The sequence below is a fragment of the Neophocaena asiaeorientalis genome, unplaced genomic scaffold (assembly GCF_003031525.2).
Source record: "Neophocaena asiaeorientalis asiaeorientalis breed wild unplaced genomic scaffold, Neophocaena_asiaeorientalis_V1.1 scaffold540, whole genome shotgun sequence".
Lineage (NCBI taxonomy): Eukaryota > Metazoa > Chordata > Mammalia > Artiodactyla > Phocoenidae > Neophocaena > Neophocaena asiaeorientalis.
Window position 1 is genome coordinate 5,002,584 of NW_020172141.1, and position 14,224 is coordinate 5,016,807.

General features: G+C 62.7%; 2 protein-coding genes across 3 annotated transcripts in view; one reads left to right on the top strand and one right to left on the bottom strand.

Moving 5' to 3' along the window:
* SLC5A10 (solute carrier family 5 member 10) overlaps positions 1 to 14,224 on the bottom strand; it is a 53,996-nt gene that overhangs the window by 20,505 nt on the left and 19,267 nt on the right. The window lies entirely within an intron of this gene.
* Positions 1 to 14,224, top strand: part of SACK1G (scaffolding CK1 anchoring protein G) — a 29,563-nt gene that overhangs the window by 5,944 nt on the left and 9,395 nt on the right. The window contains exon 2 of the mRNA XM_024753100.1: positions 8,163 to 8,330. Coding sequence (XP_024608868.1) covers positions 8,163 to 8,330 — 168 coding nt within the window. The remainder of the gene's footprint in view (positions 1 to 8,162; positions 8,331 to 14,224) is intronic.

A 14,224-nucleotide genomic window follows, 5' to 3' on the forward strand; every position in this document is an offset into this window, starting at 1 on the left:
GGTCGGTCCCTGGGGGTTTAGGGTGCTCCATGACCCCACAGCGTCTGTTGCTCTTGGATCCTGGAGAAGCTGAGCTTTTAAACATCTTCGAATTTGTGAATCTACGATTTTCCAGTTTGAAAATCCTTGGCTCCTGCCATCCTCTGAGACTGTGGGCTGGGCTGGATCCTGCGCCCGGAAGCTTGGAGGACTCCGAGGCCCCGGGGCGGGGGGGAGGGCTGGCAGGAAGAGGGAGGGGCTTCTCCTCTTGTCTCATCCGCTGGGCACAGCCCTGGTCAGCTGACCCCATGCTCCGCAGCCTCTGGTCTCTGCAGCATTCCTGAGCTGTGGTGAGGAGGCTGAGGTATCTGGGGAAGGCCAGAGACTCGCCACTGGGCTGGGTGGGACTCGCTTGCGCTTCTTGACCCCTTTCCCGCTGCAGCTCCTTTAATTGGCCTTAATGGGGCTCCTGTCTCAGTGCAGAGGGAAGGTGCCAGAGCTGATAACCGTCAGAGGGGTGGGACTACAGGTCTTCCAATCTAACTCCCCCGTGACTGAGGAGAAGGGAGGTGCTTTGCCACAGACCCCACCCGCCCGTAAGGTGGGGCAGAGCCCCGGGCACTGACTCTCCAGGCAGTGCTGAAGGCCAGGGCTTAGTTTCAAGAACCAGGATGGCCTCTGGGAGGTAGTGGGTGGAGTCACAGCTAGAACTCCCTCCAAGACAGGAGCCCAGGAACAGGAAGCCTCTGCCACCAGCGGATTGTGTGGCTCTGGGACGGTGACTGCCCCCCCACCCCGGGAAAAGGGACAGCTGTACCAGCATTAGCAAGCTGGTCCTGGCTTGGGTCGGCATTGTTACCATGTACACAGACTCCCTCCCCATCTACCCAGGAGGCTGGGGCTCCCAGGAGGCCTCCTCCCCAGGCCATTCAGGTCCTGCTAGCACCAGGGTGGGGTGGGGAGTGGGGCCATGTCTCAGTGTGGGAAACTGAGGCACAGCAGCCAGGTCTGCCCAGCCCTGCTGCTGGAGGAGGGGGCTGGGGGCAGGAGGGGTGCTCTCCCTGTCTCCGCTCCACACCCCAGTGAGCGAGGGGCAGCCTGAGCCTCGCTGCACCCTGGGGGCACGTGCAGCCCCTGGGGCCTCAGCCCCTCTGTCTGTGCAGGGGTGGTGACAACTCCAGTGCAGGTCGGCCTGTGTAAATTCTCTCAGCGTTTGTGTCCCTGAGGAAGTCCTTATTTTCGCCTTTGGTTCTGAAAGCTGTTTTCACTGGGTAGGGAATTCTGGGTTAATCGTTTCTCTGTTTAGTCTGCTTATCTTTGTTCCTCACCATTCGATGATCTTTTCCCTTCCGGCTGCTTTTAAGATTTTCTCTTTGTCACTGATTTTAAGCGATGTGATTATGATGTGCCGTGGTCTGTTTCTTCACGTCTCCTCTGCTTGGAATTCATCGAACGTCCTGGGCTTGGGGATGAATAGTTTCCATCAAATGTGGAAACGTTATGGCCATTTTCTTCAAATGCTTTCCTGTCCCCTCTCCCCCACCCTCGGCTTCGGGACCTCCTGAGACTCCAGTTACACATACTCTAGACCTGTGAAGTTGACCCAGGTTCACTGATGCTCTGGTCTCGGTTGTTCAGTCTCTTTTTCTCTGTGTTCTACTGATGGGTCTTCCGGTTCACTAATCCTTTCTTCTGTAGCGTCTAATCTGCTATTAATCCCACCCAATGTATTTGTCATCTTAAATGCTGAATTGTTTCACTTCTTGAGTTTCAATTTGGTGTTTGTTTTAAAAAACCTTCCATGTCTCTAAGTAACTTTTTGAACATACAGAATTCGGTTACAACTGTTTGCCCATCTTTGTCTGCCAGTTCTAACATCTGTATCCATTCTGGGTCCACTTGGGTAGACTTTTTTCCTCATGTGGATCATTGTTTTCCTGTTTCTTTGTGTGTCTGGTAATTTTTGATTGGATACCAGACGTGATGAAAATTTTATGTTGTGGGAGTTTTGTTTTTTCCTTTAAACATTTTGGAGCTTTGTTCTGGGATGCAGTTCTTGGAAACAATGTAACACTTTTGAGGCTTGCTGTTAAGCTTTTTGTGTGTGTGTGTGGTACGTGGGCCTCTCACTGTTGGGGCCTCTCACTGTTGTGGCCTCTCCCGTTGCGGAGCACAGGCTCCAGACGCGCAGGCTCAGCGGCCATGGCTCACGGGCCCAGCCGCTCTGTGGCACGTGGGATCTTCCCGGACCGGGGCACGAACCCGTGTCCCCTGCATCGGCAGGCGGACTCTCAATGACTGCGCCACCAGGGAAGCCCTGTTAAGCTTTATTACGTGGAACCAAAGCATATTTGGTCCAGGGAAGGTGTTGGCAAACTATGGACCAAATCTAGCCTATGCCTGCTTTTGTAAATAATGGAACGGAGATGTATACATTTGCTTATTAGCTGTCTGTGGCTGTTTTCAGAGTTGAGAGGTGTGTCAGAGCCATGTGGCCTGCAAAGCCTGAGACATTTGCTATATGGCCTTTATAGAAAAAGCTCACTGGCCCCTGGTCCAGGGCCTGTTTGCCCACCATGTAGGTCGTATCCTTCTGAGAATCCTCCTGTGTGCCCTGAGTGTTAGAGGGGCCTGCGCTCTGGCTGTGGGGACGTAAATGACTCCTGGTCCTGTGTGAGCACCGGCCGTTGCTCCTTTCCAGTGGGCCTGTCCCAGCCTCGGTGGCATCTTCCTGTTTGTGTGCTCCTCGGTCTCCAGCTGAAGCCTCAAGAGGCAGCTCCCTGCAGGTCTCTGGCCTTTGCTCTGTGCAGCCCTTTCCTCTCCTCTGTCCTGAAAATTCTGGCTGCCAGGCTCTGAGCAGACTTCGTCTCCTCAACTCAGGGAGCCCACTGGACTCGGCCATGGCCTGGAGGTGGCTGGGGCGGTCCTACAGCTGACCTCGCTCGTCTCCCTTCTGCCAGGGGTCATTGCACTTGCTGTGCTGCCTGTTGGCCGTGGCTTCATAGACTCTGCCTGGTGTTTATTGCTAAGGCAGGTGGGTAAGTGTAGGCTCCGTTATTCCGTCGTGGCTGGAAGTGGAATCCCAGGTCTTGAAGGCACTGCCCCCACCTCAGGACAGTGTGCAGCATGCCCTATGTGTTCCTGTGTGTCACTGCCCTCCAGCTGGCACAGAGGGAAGCAGGAGACGCTGAGGTGATGACCCCTGGCCTGTCCACCCCGAGGGCACTGTGGGTCAGTGAGGAGGCAGGAGAGCCACCGCTGCCGTCTGCTGAGCGCGGCTCCCGGGCCCGAGCGGCTTCCCAGGAGGACAGTCTGGAGCCCATGGTGCCACCGTCCTGTGTCCATCTGAGCCTTAGGGTCAGACAGACCCAGAGATGCGGACCCACTTCCTGCTTTTCCAGGTGGTGAAAGTGGCCCAGTGAGTGCCAGGGACTTGCCTGCTGTGCACTGTGTCTGCGGTGACCTCTGGGCGCCAGGGCGGGTGGGGTGTGTCTCTCCCCTTCTGCTGGGGAGCACCGTGAGGGGAGAGACCCCGGCCGGCTCCCTCTGGGCCTCCTGCAGGCATCTCCGTGGCCTCGGAGGGTGGGACAGGCAGGACAGGTACAGAGGGAAACTGCCCACGCCGACCTGGGTCTCAGGGCCCGGGCCTTGGGGAGACGGCATGCCACTCGGTGGGGTTGCTGCCGTTTCTCCAGAAACACAGACGTGGCACTTGCTCGTGGCAGCATTTGAGTCAGGGCTTGGAGGACGGGAAGGAGTTACTGGCTTGGAGGAGGAGAGGGAGGCACCCAGCCAGGAGGACTGCGTGTGCGGCCGCAGCAGGGTGTGGGGTGTGTAGGGAGGGCCCGTACGGTCAGAGCCCCTGTGGGGTCAGGGCCACCGGGGAGAGATGCTGCTGCATATGCTGGGCCCGTGGCCAGTGGTCTTCCAGCTGCGTGCAGACCCCCGGCCACCTCACCCCTGCGCCTCGTCCTCCAGCCCTGCTCTACCGACTGGTCCTGTGAGCATGTCTCTGCTCCAACATGGATTCTGTGGTCATGGGGAAGGGGTGCCTCTAAAGCGGCTGTAGGGGCGCCGGAAGCCTCAGGCTGAGTGTCAGCCTGGCGAGGCGGGAGCCCCAGGTTGGTGGTGCAGAGGGAGGTGGGGTGTGGTGGTCAGAACTGCCTCTCCCAGACCCCTAGACACAGCCAGGTGCTCCAGCCGGCCCAGACAGGCTGTGCGGGGCACCCGGGCAGGACACACGGACTCAGGGCTCCCTTGGCAGGGACAGCCTTGGGTATCACATCCACCTTCCTCCCCATTTCACAGATGAGGAAACTGAGACCCAGAGAGGATGCAGCTCACCCAAAGCTAGACCCCAGCCTGGACCCCAGAGCTCCAACTCTGTCCTTGCCTGGGCCCTGGGGAGGATGGGGGCACCCACTTCAGCAGCCCTCACCCCTCCACCAGCACCAGCACCAGCAGCGGGTGTTACAGGGCTTCAGGCTGTGTCTGCTGGGGCGGCAGCCACAGGTGGGGGGTTGCTGCCCCATGCGCTGGAGCCCCCCAGGAAGCACCTGGGCGATGGAGGTGCTCGTGGCGGGGCATCACCATGAGTCTGTCACCTCACTGTCCATCACCTGGGGCCGGTCCCCTCCCCTCTCTGTGCCAGCGTCTGCATCTCTCACGGGGTGGGGTGTCCACCATCCCAAGGAGATTTGGGGGATTCTGGAACCATCAGTGGAAGGATCGGTGGGAGGACGCAAGGAGGCCGCAGAGCAGCCCCGGCTGCACAGAGCGAGGCGGGGGTTCGGGACCCACGCGGGAGGCAGGGTGGAGAGGCCGCGGAGCTGTTGGTGGGGGGGTGGGGAAGGGAAAGGGAGGTGTGGGCGCCGCTGGAGGGTCACGTTTTGAGGGCCTGCCCATCCAGCACACCCCCAAGACACACACGGGGAAGGCTTCGGGTCTGAGGCACGTAGAGCTCGGTGCCTATGCCAGTCCCTGCCTGGGCCCCTCTGCTCTGGCGCCACCCGGCCCCGCGCTGTCGGCCCCCTCCCGGCACGGCCGCCCTCCCACAGCCCCACCACCCTGCTGCTCCGTGCGGTTAGAACCAGGAGGGTTGTCGTGGCTGTGTGGCCCCTCCTGGTTCTGTGGCTGCACCTCTGAGAGGGCTTTCACTTCAGGCATGCACAGGGACCACTGGACTCCCTCCTTCCCTCGGGAACGGGGCTGGGGGGCTGGTGCTGCGACGCCGGGCTGGAGTGCGGGACACACACCTGCCTGCCGTCCCGCCCCTGGGAAGCGGGCATATGGTCTGGGCGCTCACACGGGCGAGCCTCGGGCTGCCCGCCTCGTGCCCGCTGCGGTCTCCTGACCCATGTGGGGTGGGGACATCCCCAGATGCCAGCCTCCCCGCCGTCTTTCCCGCAGTCTTGGCCCTGGCCTTGCCCGGGGCCTCCGCGGGATATGTGTGGGCTGGCGTTGTCCTCTGGGCGGGACTAGTGTCTTGTCTGTGCTCAAGCCGCGGATGTGTGAGCTGGACAGAACACAGGAGTGGGCCAGGCGGACACCCCATTTGGCAGATGGGGAAAGTGAGGGTCTAGGAGGGGCTGTGGCTTCTCCCAGGCCCAGCCATTTGGCACACTGAGTTGACAAGCACTCCCGTGGCCGCCTTAGGCCGGGCCGCGTGCCGGGCCAGGGCGGGGGCGCTGTCTTTGAGGACCTTGCGGAGTCACGGGCGAGCCGGGCCACCCAAACAGGTAATTAGACAAGGGAGTGAATCCCTCCGTGCCTCAGTTTCCTCGTCTGTAAAATGGGAGTAATAACCGGTACCTCGCGGTGTTTTTGAGGACTGGACGCGGTAGCGGTTGTCAGGCGGAAAGCTCTGCGGGCAGGGCACAGGGCCCTGGGTTCTAGTCTGGAGTCTCTGGCCCCGGGGACGGGCACGCAGGGCTCGAGGCCTCTGAGAGACCCTGTGGCACCCGTGGACAAGCCGCGGGGGCCCCCCTGGGAGCACCAAGCCCCCTCCTGCCCCAGCTCAGCTGGCACCTGTACAAGCCCTCCTCTGACCCTCAGCACCGAGCCCAAAGCCTGGGACCCTGTGGGGCTCCACTGTGGGGGGCAGGCCCCGGCAGTCCCAGTCCGACAGCAGGCGGCCTGGGCTGGGCACCCTGCCTGCCTGGGCGCCGCAGGGAAGGCTCACATGGGGTGGGTCTCGCTGGGGCATGTCCCCCAGCCCGGGCCCAGGGCAAGTCCCCGTCTGCCACGGTGGGCAGAGCCTGGAACCAGGCCTGCTCCCAGGAGAATTGTGTCAGCTGAGCCGTCTCCAGGCTGGCACGTGAGGCTGTGGCCTGCAGGAGGGCTGGAGTGGCTGTAGGCCTGTGAGGTCCAGACAAGAGGGTCCCTGCTGTCACCCCTCCCCAACCTCGGGGTCCTGTCACCCTCGACCGGTGGAGCCCAAGGGCGTTGTGAGCCCACCAGCTCTGATACCGTGTCTCATCTGTCCTCTCGTCCACCCCCTCAAGCAAGCTCTGGCCTTTGCACACGTCCTGGGACATGGAGCTCACTTCCTCTCAAGACCCGGCCGATTTGGGGTCAGAGAGCATACCCCCTCCCCTGGTGCTGCCGTCCACCTCCCTGCGGCCCCTGTGCCACCGCAGGCCCTGCACAGACTATACCTGCTCCCCCTGCCCTGCCTGAAACATCCCTCAGAGACTCAGACAGCGAGCTATTTTCCCCCAGGGGTCAGAGAAGACCCTGGGCCTCAGCACCGGGGAGTCCTGGCTGGTCCCACGTGAGAAAGTTGGGCCTGGAAAAGCTAGGTGTCTGCTCAGGGTCACACAGAGACCCCGTCCGTGGAGGGCAGGGCAGGGAGGAGCCCCCAGAAGTACTGGCTTTGGTGCCAGATGTGTGACCAGCGTCAGCAGGGGCCCGGGGCCCAGGGGGAGCCCAGAGGATGTGTGCAGGCACGTCCCTGGCAAGCCCCAGGCCACCTGCCAGGTCACACTCCTAGCAGGGGTGGGGGTAACCCTGGCTCCCTGGCAGGCCTGGGTGGGTTCTAGCCTGACTGTCCCCAGCTTGCTTTGTGGCCCAGCGCATGACCCCTACCCGCCTCTCTGGGTTGGGCTCCTCTAGGGGGTTCTCAGACCCAGGATGGGGCCCTGGCGCCGGCTCTGGCGGGTGGGAGGGCTGGACGTCTGTTCGGGTCAGCAGCGTTGGGCCCTGGTCTGCTGTGTTCCCCTTTGCTGCCCAGTGGGACGGGGAGGGGAGGGGAGAAGCGAGACTGAGGGCCAGGGCCTGCCGGCCACTGAGCCCGCTGACTACCGCACCCCCTGTCCCTGGGCTACGTGTGCCCCTTCCCTCCTCGTGCCTTGGCTCAGGCCAGGGCCCTTGCCTACCAGGCCTGGGCATATCACCACCCGTGCTGGGCAGTGGCTGGGCTGGGCTGGGGTAGATGTACTCTGACCTCTGGGGCCCCACCCTAAGCCAATCCACAGGCTGAGGGCAGCTGTTGTGGCCCAGGTGTGGTCAGATGACAAGAAGAGCACATGTAGTGGTCTGGGGTGTATCCAAACCAGAAGGAGAGGTGGCAGCGAGGGAGCCTGTCCAGGGACCCAGGGGTGACCTCGGTGGGCGGCCCCAGCTTCTACCTTCCTCCCTGCCCTGGACACACCTGCTCCATCTCAGCATCCTGGGGTAGCGGGCGGAGGGCATGGTGCGGCCTGCCCGGCTCGGGAATGCAACCCAGGAATAGAAACAGGGCTCCTGGACAAGCCCTGAGCCCCGGCAGAGGCGAGAGCTGCCCGGGGGCTGGGGGTGGGGGCAGGCGCTCAAATCTCAGGACGCGCACCCTTCCCACTCCTCCCGCGCTCCTGCTGCAGCTTCCCCTACACATTCCTCGTCTGGGTTTTGTTTTCTACGGTCTTGTGTTACGGAAACAGCAGCCCACGAACTGTGCCTCTCTCCATTCCCTGCCGCCGGAGAGCGCAGCCTGCGCCACCCACTGGGCATCTCGTACCCTGAGCGTCCTTCCTACGCCTGCAGCTTCAGGGCCAGGAGAGCCGGCACTTCCCAGTCCCGAGGGAGCAGGGCCAGGGTGGGCACCCGAAGAGGGTGGTGGGCGCGGGAGGGCCAGGCGTCCTGGCGAGGCACCTGTCTCCCCGGCCGTGTGCCCTGACGGCCCCGGTCTCCCTTCCTGCTCACAGGTGATCGCTGTGGTCATGGACATGTTCACCGATGTGGACATCTTCAAGGACCTGCTGGATGCCAGCTTCAAGAGGAAGGTGGCCGTGTACATCATCGTGGACGAGAGTAACGTCAAGTACTTCCTGCACATGTGTGAGCGGGCCCGCATGCACCTGGGGCACCTCAAGGTGAGCCGGCTCCTCACTCAGTCGGTTGACAAACACTTGGAGCACCTGCCTTCTCAGTCCGGATCTGGGAACCTAGAGTTCAGTGTCCTAGAGCCACCCACCGAGTTGTCACGCGGCCTCTGCTTCAGTATTAGGGGACAGGACACTACCTGTGACCAGGTGCTGAAGCCCACGTGAGGTGCTCCCTCACAAGTGTTTGAGAGCAGCCCGTGCCGCAGTGGTTCTGTCTTTGCTCACCTCCAGTGACAGGGTGCTCAACCCCCTGGCTCTGGCAGCAAGCCCCAGCTGGACAGCTCCAACTCCCAGGAAGCCCTTTCTTGGTTTTAAACCAAAATCTGTTTCTGTAAAATGTCCACGCACGGGCTTTAGGATCCGGCTCCAACAGAGGAAGCTCACTCGGGCTGAGTTCAGGGAGGGCTTCTTTGGTGGCTGCAGAGTTGAAATGGACTTGAGGAGTGAGCAGGGACACTGGGGACAGAGGTGGAGTTGTCAGGTTGGGCCTGGGTTCTCAGCATTGCTTTGCTGTGTGTCCTAGAGCACGTCACCTCCCCTCTCTGGACTCCAGGATCTCACTGGCCCAACAGGGGGCCTGATGACCCGTGTGACCGGGCTCTTCTGCTCAGACACCCTGGCATTTGGTGCCTTGCTTGGGAGTGGAGGGAGCCCTCCGTCCGCCCAGCCATTGCTTGCTACCTACTGTGTGCAGCTCGCGCCCGGAGCACAGATCAGTATGCGTAACGATAGCTTCCACAGTTCCCGTCCCAGGCACTTGACATGGTTAACTTAGGTACCCTCACGGCAGCGGGTGGGAGGAGGCAGCTGTCCCACTTTACAGATCAGAGGTGTCACTTAACGTTAGTAAGCGAAGGATAAGGGGCGTGGGGGCCAGCACCGAGCCCTCGGGCTGAGCACAGGTCAGAATTCCTCGGGGCAGCGCCAGCCTGGTTAATTAACAAGGGGCTGGGCTCCCGGGCCCGTCAGTTGTCGGCGTTGTCAAGTGATGCCCAGCCCAGCTGAGACCCTTCAAGTGGGTGTGAGCTCTCTGGGCTGCGAGTCTCTGGCTGTTGGGACATGTTTATGTGGCCTCTCCGGTGGGTTGACCCCCAGCCCCGTACTCGCCCGCTGTGCTGCCCTGCCTGCCGTGTAACTAGCACCGAGAGCCAGCTCCCGGGGCAGACGGCTCAGGCCGGGAGGCCCGGAGTGTGGAAGAGGCGTCTTTTCAGAGGTGACTGCAGGGGCCTCCGCCGTGCGGGCAGCAGATCACAGAAACTCAGGGCTCTCCATCCAGCCCTCTGCCGTGCTCAGGAAGAGGCTGACGGGCCCACTCCCCCTGAGCCCCTGCCCCACGCCCGGTGGGGACCCTGCACACCTCGCGTCCCTCTGCCCGCAGGCATCCCCCCGCATGCGGATGAAGAGGCAGGGAGGGGGCTTGTCTGTGCTGAGAGGGGATCCAAACCCTGCGTAGCCGCTCCAGAAGCCTCTTCTTAGTGGGGAAACCCTAGATGCCAGGCTCCTGGGAGGGTCTGGAGCTCCCGGGAAGGGGGGCAAGAGGGGCAGGCCGTCCAGACCAGGTTTCCACAGGACACCCAGGAAAACCGAGGCCTGAGGGAGCCTGTGCCTTGCCCAGAGGCATTCCACCAAGTTGGGGCTGAACCTAAAAGCCAGTGATGGGAAGCTGGCACAGACGGGGCCACACAACCTTGGTGCCCAGTGCCCCTGGCTGAGGCCGCATCTAACAGCAGGGCCACCCCAGTGCTGCCCGCACAGGCTTCCTGGCTGCCAGCCCCCTGACGCCGGGCCTACCTCTCTGAGCCTCCAGGGCTTTGTGACCACAAGGACGCCTCACCAGGTTGTTTGAGGGTGAAAGCAGAGGAGACAGTGGCTGTAAAAGCGCTCTGAGCTAAGGAGAGGCGCACGGTTGCGGCAATAACAAGAGTTATAAACCCCGGGCCCTGGGCGGAGGGCGGAGGGCTTGAGCTGAGGCTACAGCTCGGGGCATGGCCCAGCCTGCCCTTCTCGCCACCTCCCTGCTCTGGGGAAGATGGCAGGTCTGCAGGGTGACGTGCCCAGGAGCCGGATGCTGTGGGACGGCCAGGCGTCTTCATGGGAAGCAATGTGTGACCCTGGCCACCTCATTCTCGCCTCCGAGCCCGCCCACTCCCAGCCTGGGCAGGTGGCCAGAGGCTCCTGTGGGCCCAGTCCTGGCCAAGTGTCACCTTGTCTAGAGCCTGCCTCCCTGCCTGCAGGCAGGCTGGGCCCAGACCTGTCTCGGGAGCACTTCCTTTACTGGTAATCCCTGGCCCCGCCCTCGGCGTCCGCTGCCCCTGCCCAGCTCTGCAGCGACCTGCCTTCAGGTCATGTGGGCCCAGGGTGTAGGTTGTGCCTGGTGGGGTCATACTTGTGACCAAGGGGGTGCTGGGCGCTAGGAGCCAGGCCTCGGCCCCAGCTCGGCCCCTGCACCGTAACCTTAGGCAGAGACACTGAGGTTCTGGGCCTCAGCCTTCTTGTCTGAAAAATGGGAATATCGTCATTTATTTGGCAGGGCTGCTGTGAAGAGTCAAGGAGGCTACGTGGGGGCAGGGCACTCGGTCACGAACTCCCTTCCTATCTGCAGGTGGGGCAGCTGCGGCCCCTCCCGTGAACCCCCAGCTCTGGTCTGAGTGCCAGGGGGCTTCCCTTCCCTCTCTGAGCAATGGTCTGGCTGGGGACCCCCCCCCCCAGTCTCCCCCTAGGGCCGGCTGGGGGCCCCCCCCCCCAGTCTCCCCCTCTGGGCAGCTCCCCAGCCTGAAGCCCTGAGCTCACACAACACATTCTGGAAATAGCCGCAGTATCGCTTGGGTCGACTCCCAGTTTCCAGGTGAGGCGGGAGGACAGAACCTCCCTGACGCGAGGTTCCCAGCTGTCCCGAGCGTCCCCACCCGCCGGCTCAGCTGGGCCCCGACTCCCCCAGGCAGGGAACGTGGGAACGAGTGCCCATACTACACGCGGGAACGGGCCTTGAGAAGACGACCCAACCCTCTCATCGCAGGGCCCGGGGCAGGCCACACCTGGGGGTGACACTGGGTGCCGAGGGATGCCCAGGGCCGGTGGGAGGCAGGCCTCGAGGCTCACAGCGTAGCACGGGACCGGAGCTGTGAGATGCCTGGCTGATCCGAAAAGCTAGTCTGCTTTGTGTAGCTGAACTGGAAAAACCAGCAGCCACTTGGGCGAAGGCTGGACCCATTTCTGATGAACAAAGAATCCCCAGGCAGCGTGGTCACGGGAAGGCGCTGGGTGAGGATTCCGGCTCACGCTAGACAGGCCAGCACTGGCTCCGATCTGGTGCCCGGGACTCCTCCTCTCCCGACCTGCCTTCTCTAAGCCTGGCCTGGCTCTGTAATGGACTCAGGGCACTGCCTCTCAACGTTTGGCAACGTCTAGAGGTGTTTTTAATGGCCGTGACTACGAAGGTACTACGGGCATCTGGTGGGTGGCGGCCAGGGATGCTGTTCAACGGCGTACAATGCACAGGACAGCCGCTAACAGAGAACCACCTGGCCCAGAACGTCACAGAGCCAAGCGGCCTGGCCCAGAGGGAGAGCCAGGAGCCCCCAAGCCCTGCCCTGCCCCCTGCCCCCAAGGCTGCTTCCCATCTCAGCTTCACAACAGCCCGGGGGAGGCCAGGGTGAGTATTGGTCTCCCTACCCCATTACAGAGAGTGAAACAGGCCCTTTAGAAGAGAGCAGAGGTTGGCTGGCACACGGAGGCACGGCTCTCTGTCCCTGACCTGGTCTGACCTTGCTGTCAGTGCTCAGGCCTGCTCAGGATGGTCTCTGGGCCTCCCCACTCTCCCTCCGGCCCAGAAGGTGCCAGCAGACCCCTGGAGGGTGAAAGGGCCACCAGGGTGCAGCTGCAGGCTGTCCTCAGTCCCAAGGGGCCGGACCCTGTCCACTGGGAGGCCCTGGGGCAGGTCACTTCTCTCCCCGAGCCGCCTGACCATTGCATACGGCCGACAATCCTGGCCTCCCTGGGCCTGAGTCCACACCATTCCAGATGTTCTCCTGTCCTCAGTGTCGGTCCCTCACTGGTCCCCCACCCGCCCCCTGAGAGGCAGGGATCACACCCCCGTCCCACTGCACGGCACAGCCCCCTCGTCCCCTCTAGTTTAGGGAGCAGCCACTGAGTGCTGGGCCCCTTCCCGGCCCCTCCCCTGATGCACGGAGTCTTCACAGCAGCCCTGAAGCCGGGGGTGGGCAGGCCCATTTCACAGACGAGAACCTTGAGGCGTGAGGAGGCCAGGTTGCGTTCATTTGCACCAGGACTGGAGCCTTGTTTGACCAGAGCTCGAGAGCGACCCACCTGCTCCAGTAGGGGCCTGGGCTTGTCCCCCCAGCTCCCACCAGCCCGGTGTGAGCACAGGAGGCCCCATGGAGGTGTGGGGACTCGCCCAGGGCACCCCACTCGTCCTCCCCCTGCCTGCCACGTGCTCTGCTAGGGGCGTTCCAGGCTCAGAGACAGTGTGGCTTTGTGGGATCCTCCAACTCGGCTCGCCCGAGCCCTGGCTCCTGAGACGTTACCTCATCTGGGCCAGGCCCCACGGGGCGGTGTCACCCGGGAATAAACAGAAGCTGCAGAGCTGGGCTGCCGTTGGGCACAGGTGACAGGGGAAGGCCTCCCAGGATCTTTGCTCAGGCTTCCGGCCCCCAAGCGTGCTGCGCATTCAGTACAGTCACAGACACTAATTGTCCTGGGCCTCAGCCAGCTTCCTGCTGTGCAGGCTGTGTGCAGACAGGCAGCCTGGGGAAGGGCGGGCAGGGGAGCCAGCCTGGGAGCAGAGGCTTATCTGCCTTCTGGGCCGGGCCCCACGGCCAGGTGGGCATCCGTGGGACCTGCCCCTCACCCTCTGTGGGCACTGCCCCGAGGCTGCCCCAGCTGAAAGGTCCGGGACCTGTCACAGGCGGGACGGGTGCAGGAGCACCGAGGGCTGTGGGCTGGAGCGGAGATGGCCTCCAGTTCTCTCTTTTCTCCCCTCTGCCCCTGCCCGGACTCACATCCCTCAGGTGCAGAAGCCCCTCCTGTCCTCTTCCTCTGCTCCCTGTGTGTTTCATGCACATTCCCCGCTGGACGCCGGGACTGGACGGCTCCGACCCCTCACTCCCTGCTCTAAGCCCTCTGTGGCTCCCTACTGCCCCCGGGCCCCACCAGGCCCCTCAGCGGCCGTAGGGTCTTTCCTCGGCATCTGTCTGGGCCCGCTCTGCCGGCTCCTTTGCCCGCCCCCCTTCCCCAAAGTCCTCCCATGTCTGAATCAGGCCTTTGTAGTTCTGGGTCTGGGGTGCTGCGTCCTCTTCCCACCCGGCCCGCTCTTCCTTGTCTTTCACACGTCAGCCCAGACGCCAGCCTTCCCGGGAGGCGCCCCACAGCTGGGGTCGTTACTTATCTGCTTCCCCCTCTCCTCCAACGAGGGATCTGTGTCACAGTCATGTCTGTGTCTGCGCTGGGGACCTCGGCAGGGGTCAGTGAACGAGTTAATAAGCTGGGGCCGGTGAGTGGGTGAGGGTCAGGGTTAGGGGATGTCGCAGAAGATGTAACAGACCAGCACCCCCCGCAGGCACAGACCCCTCTGAAGGGAGTGAGGCTCCCGTCACCGGGGCCTACAAGGGGTTTCTGTCCTGGGCACGCGTCAGATCACTGGGGCTTATGTTAAAAATGGAATTCCTGACCCCAGTCCCCCCGAGTCGAACCTGGGGCAGCTGCGAGCCTGCGTTTCTAACACACTGCCTGGGCGGTGCTTGCACGCCCTGAGCCCAAGTCTGCTTCCTGCCCTGAGGGTCTATGTTGGGGTGCCCTCAGCCGTCCCCTTGACTCTTGGGGGTCAGCCAGGCTTGCCCCGCCCATCCTGGGGTCCCTCCACCACA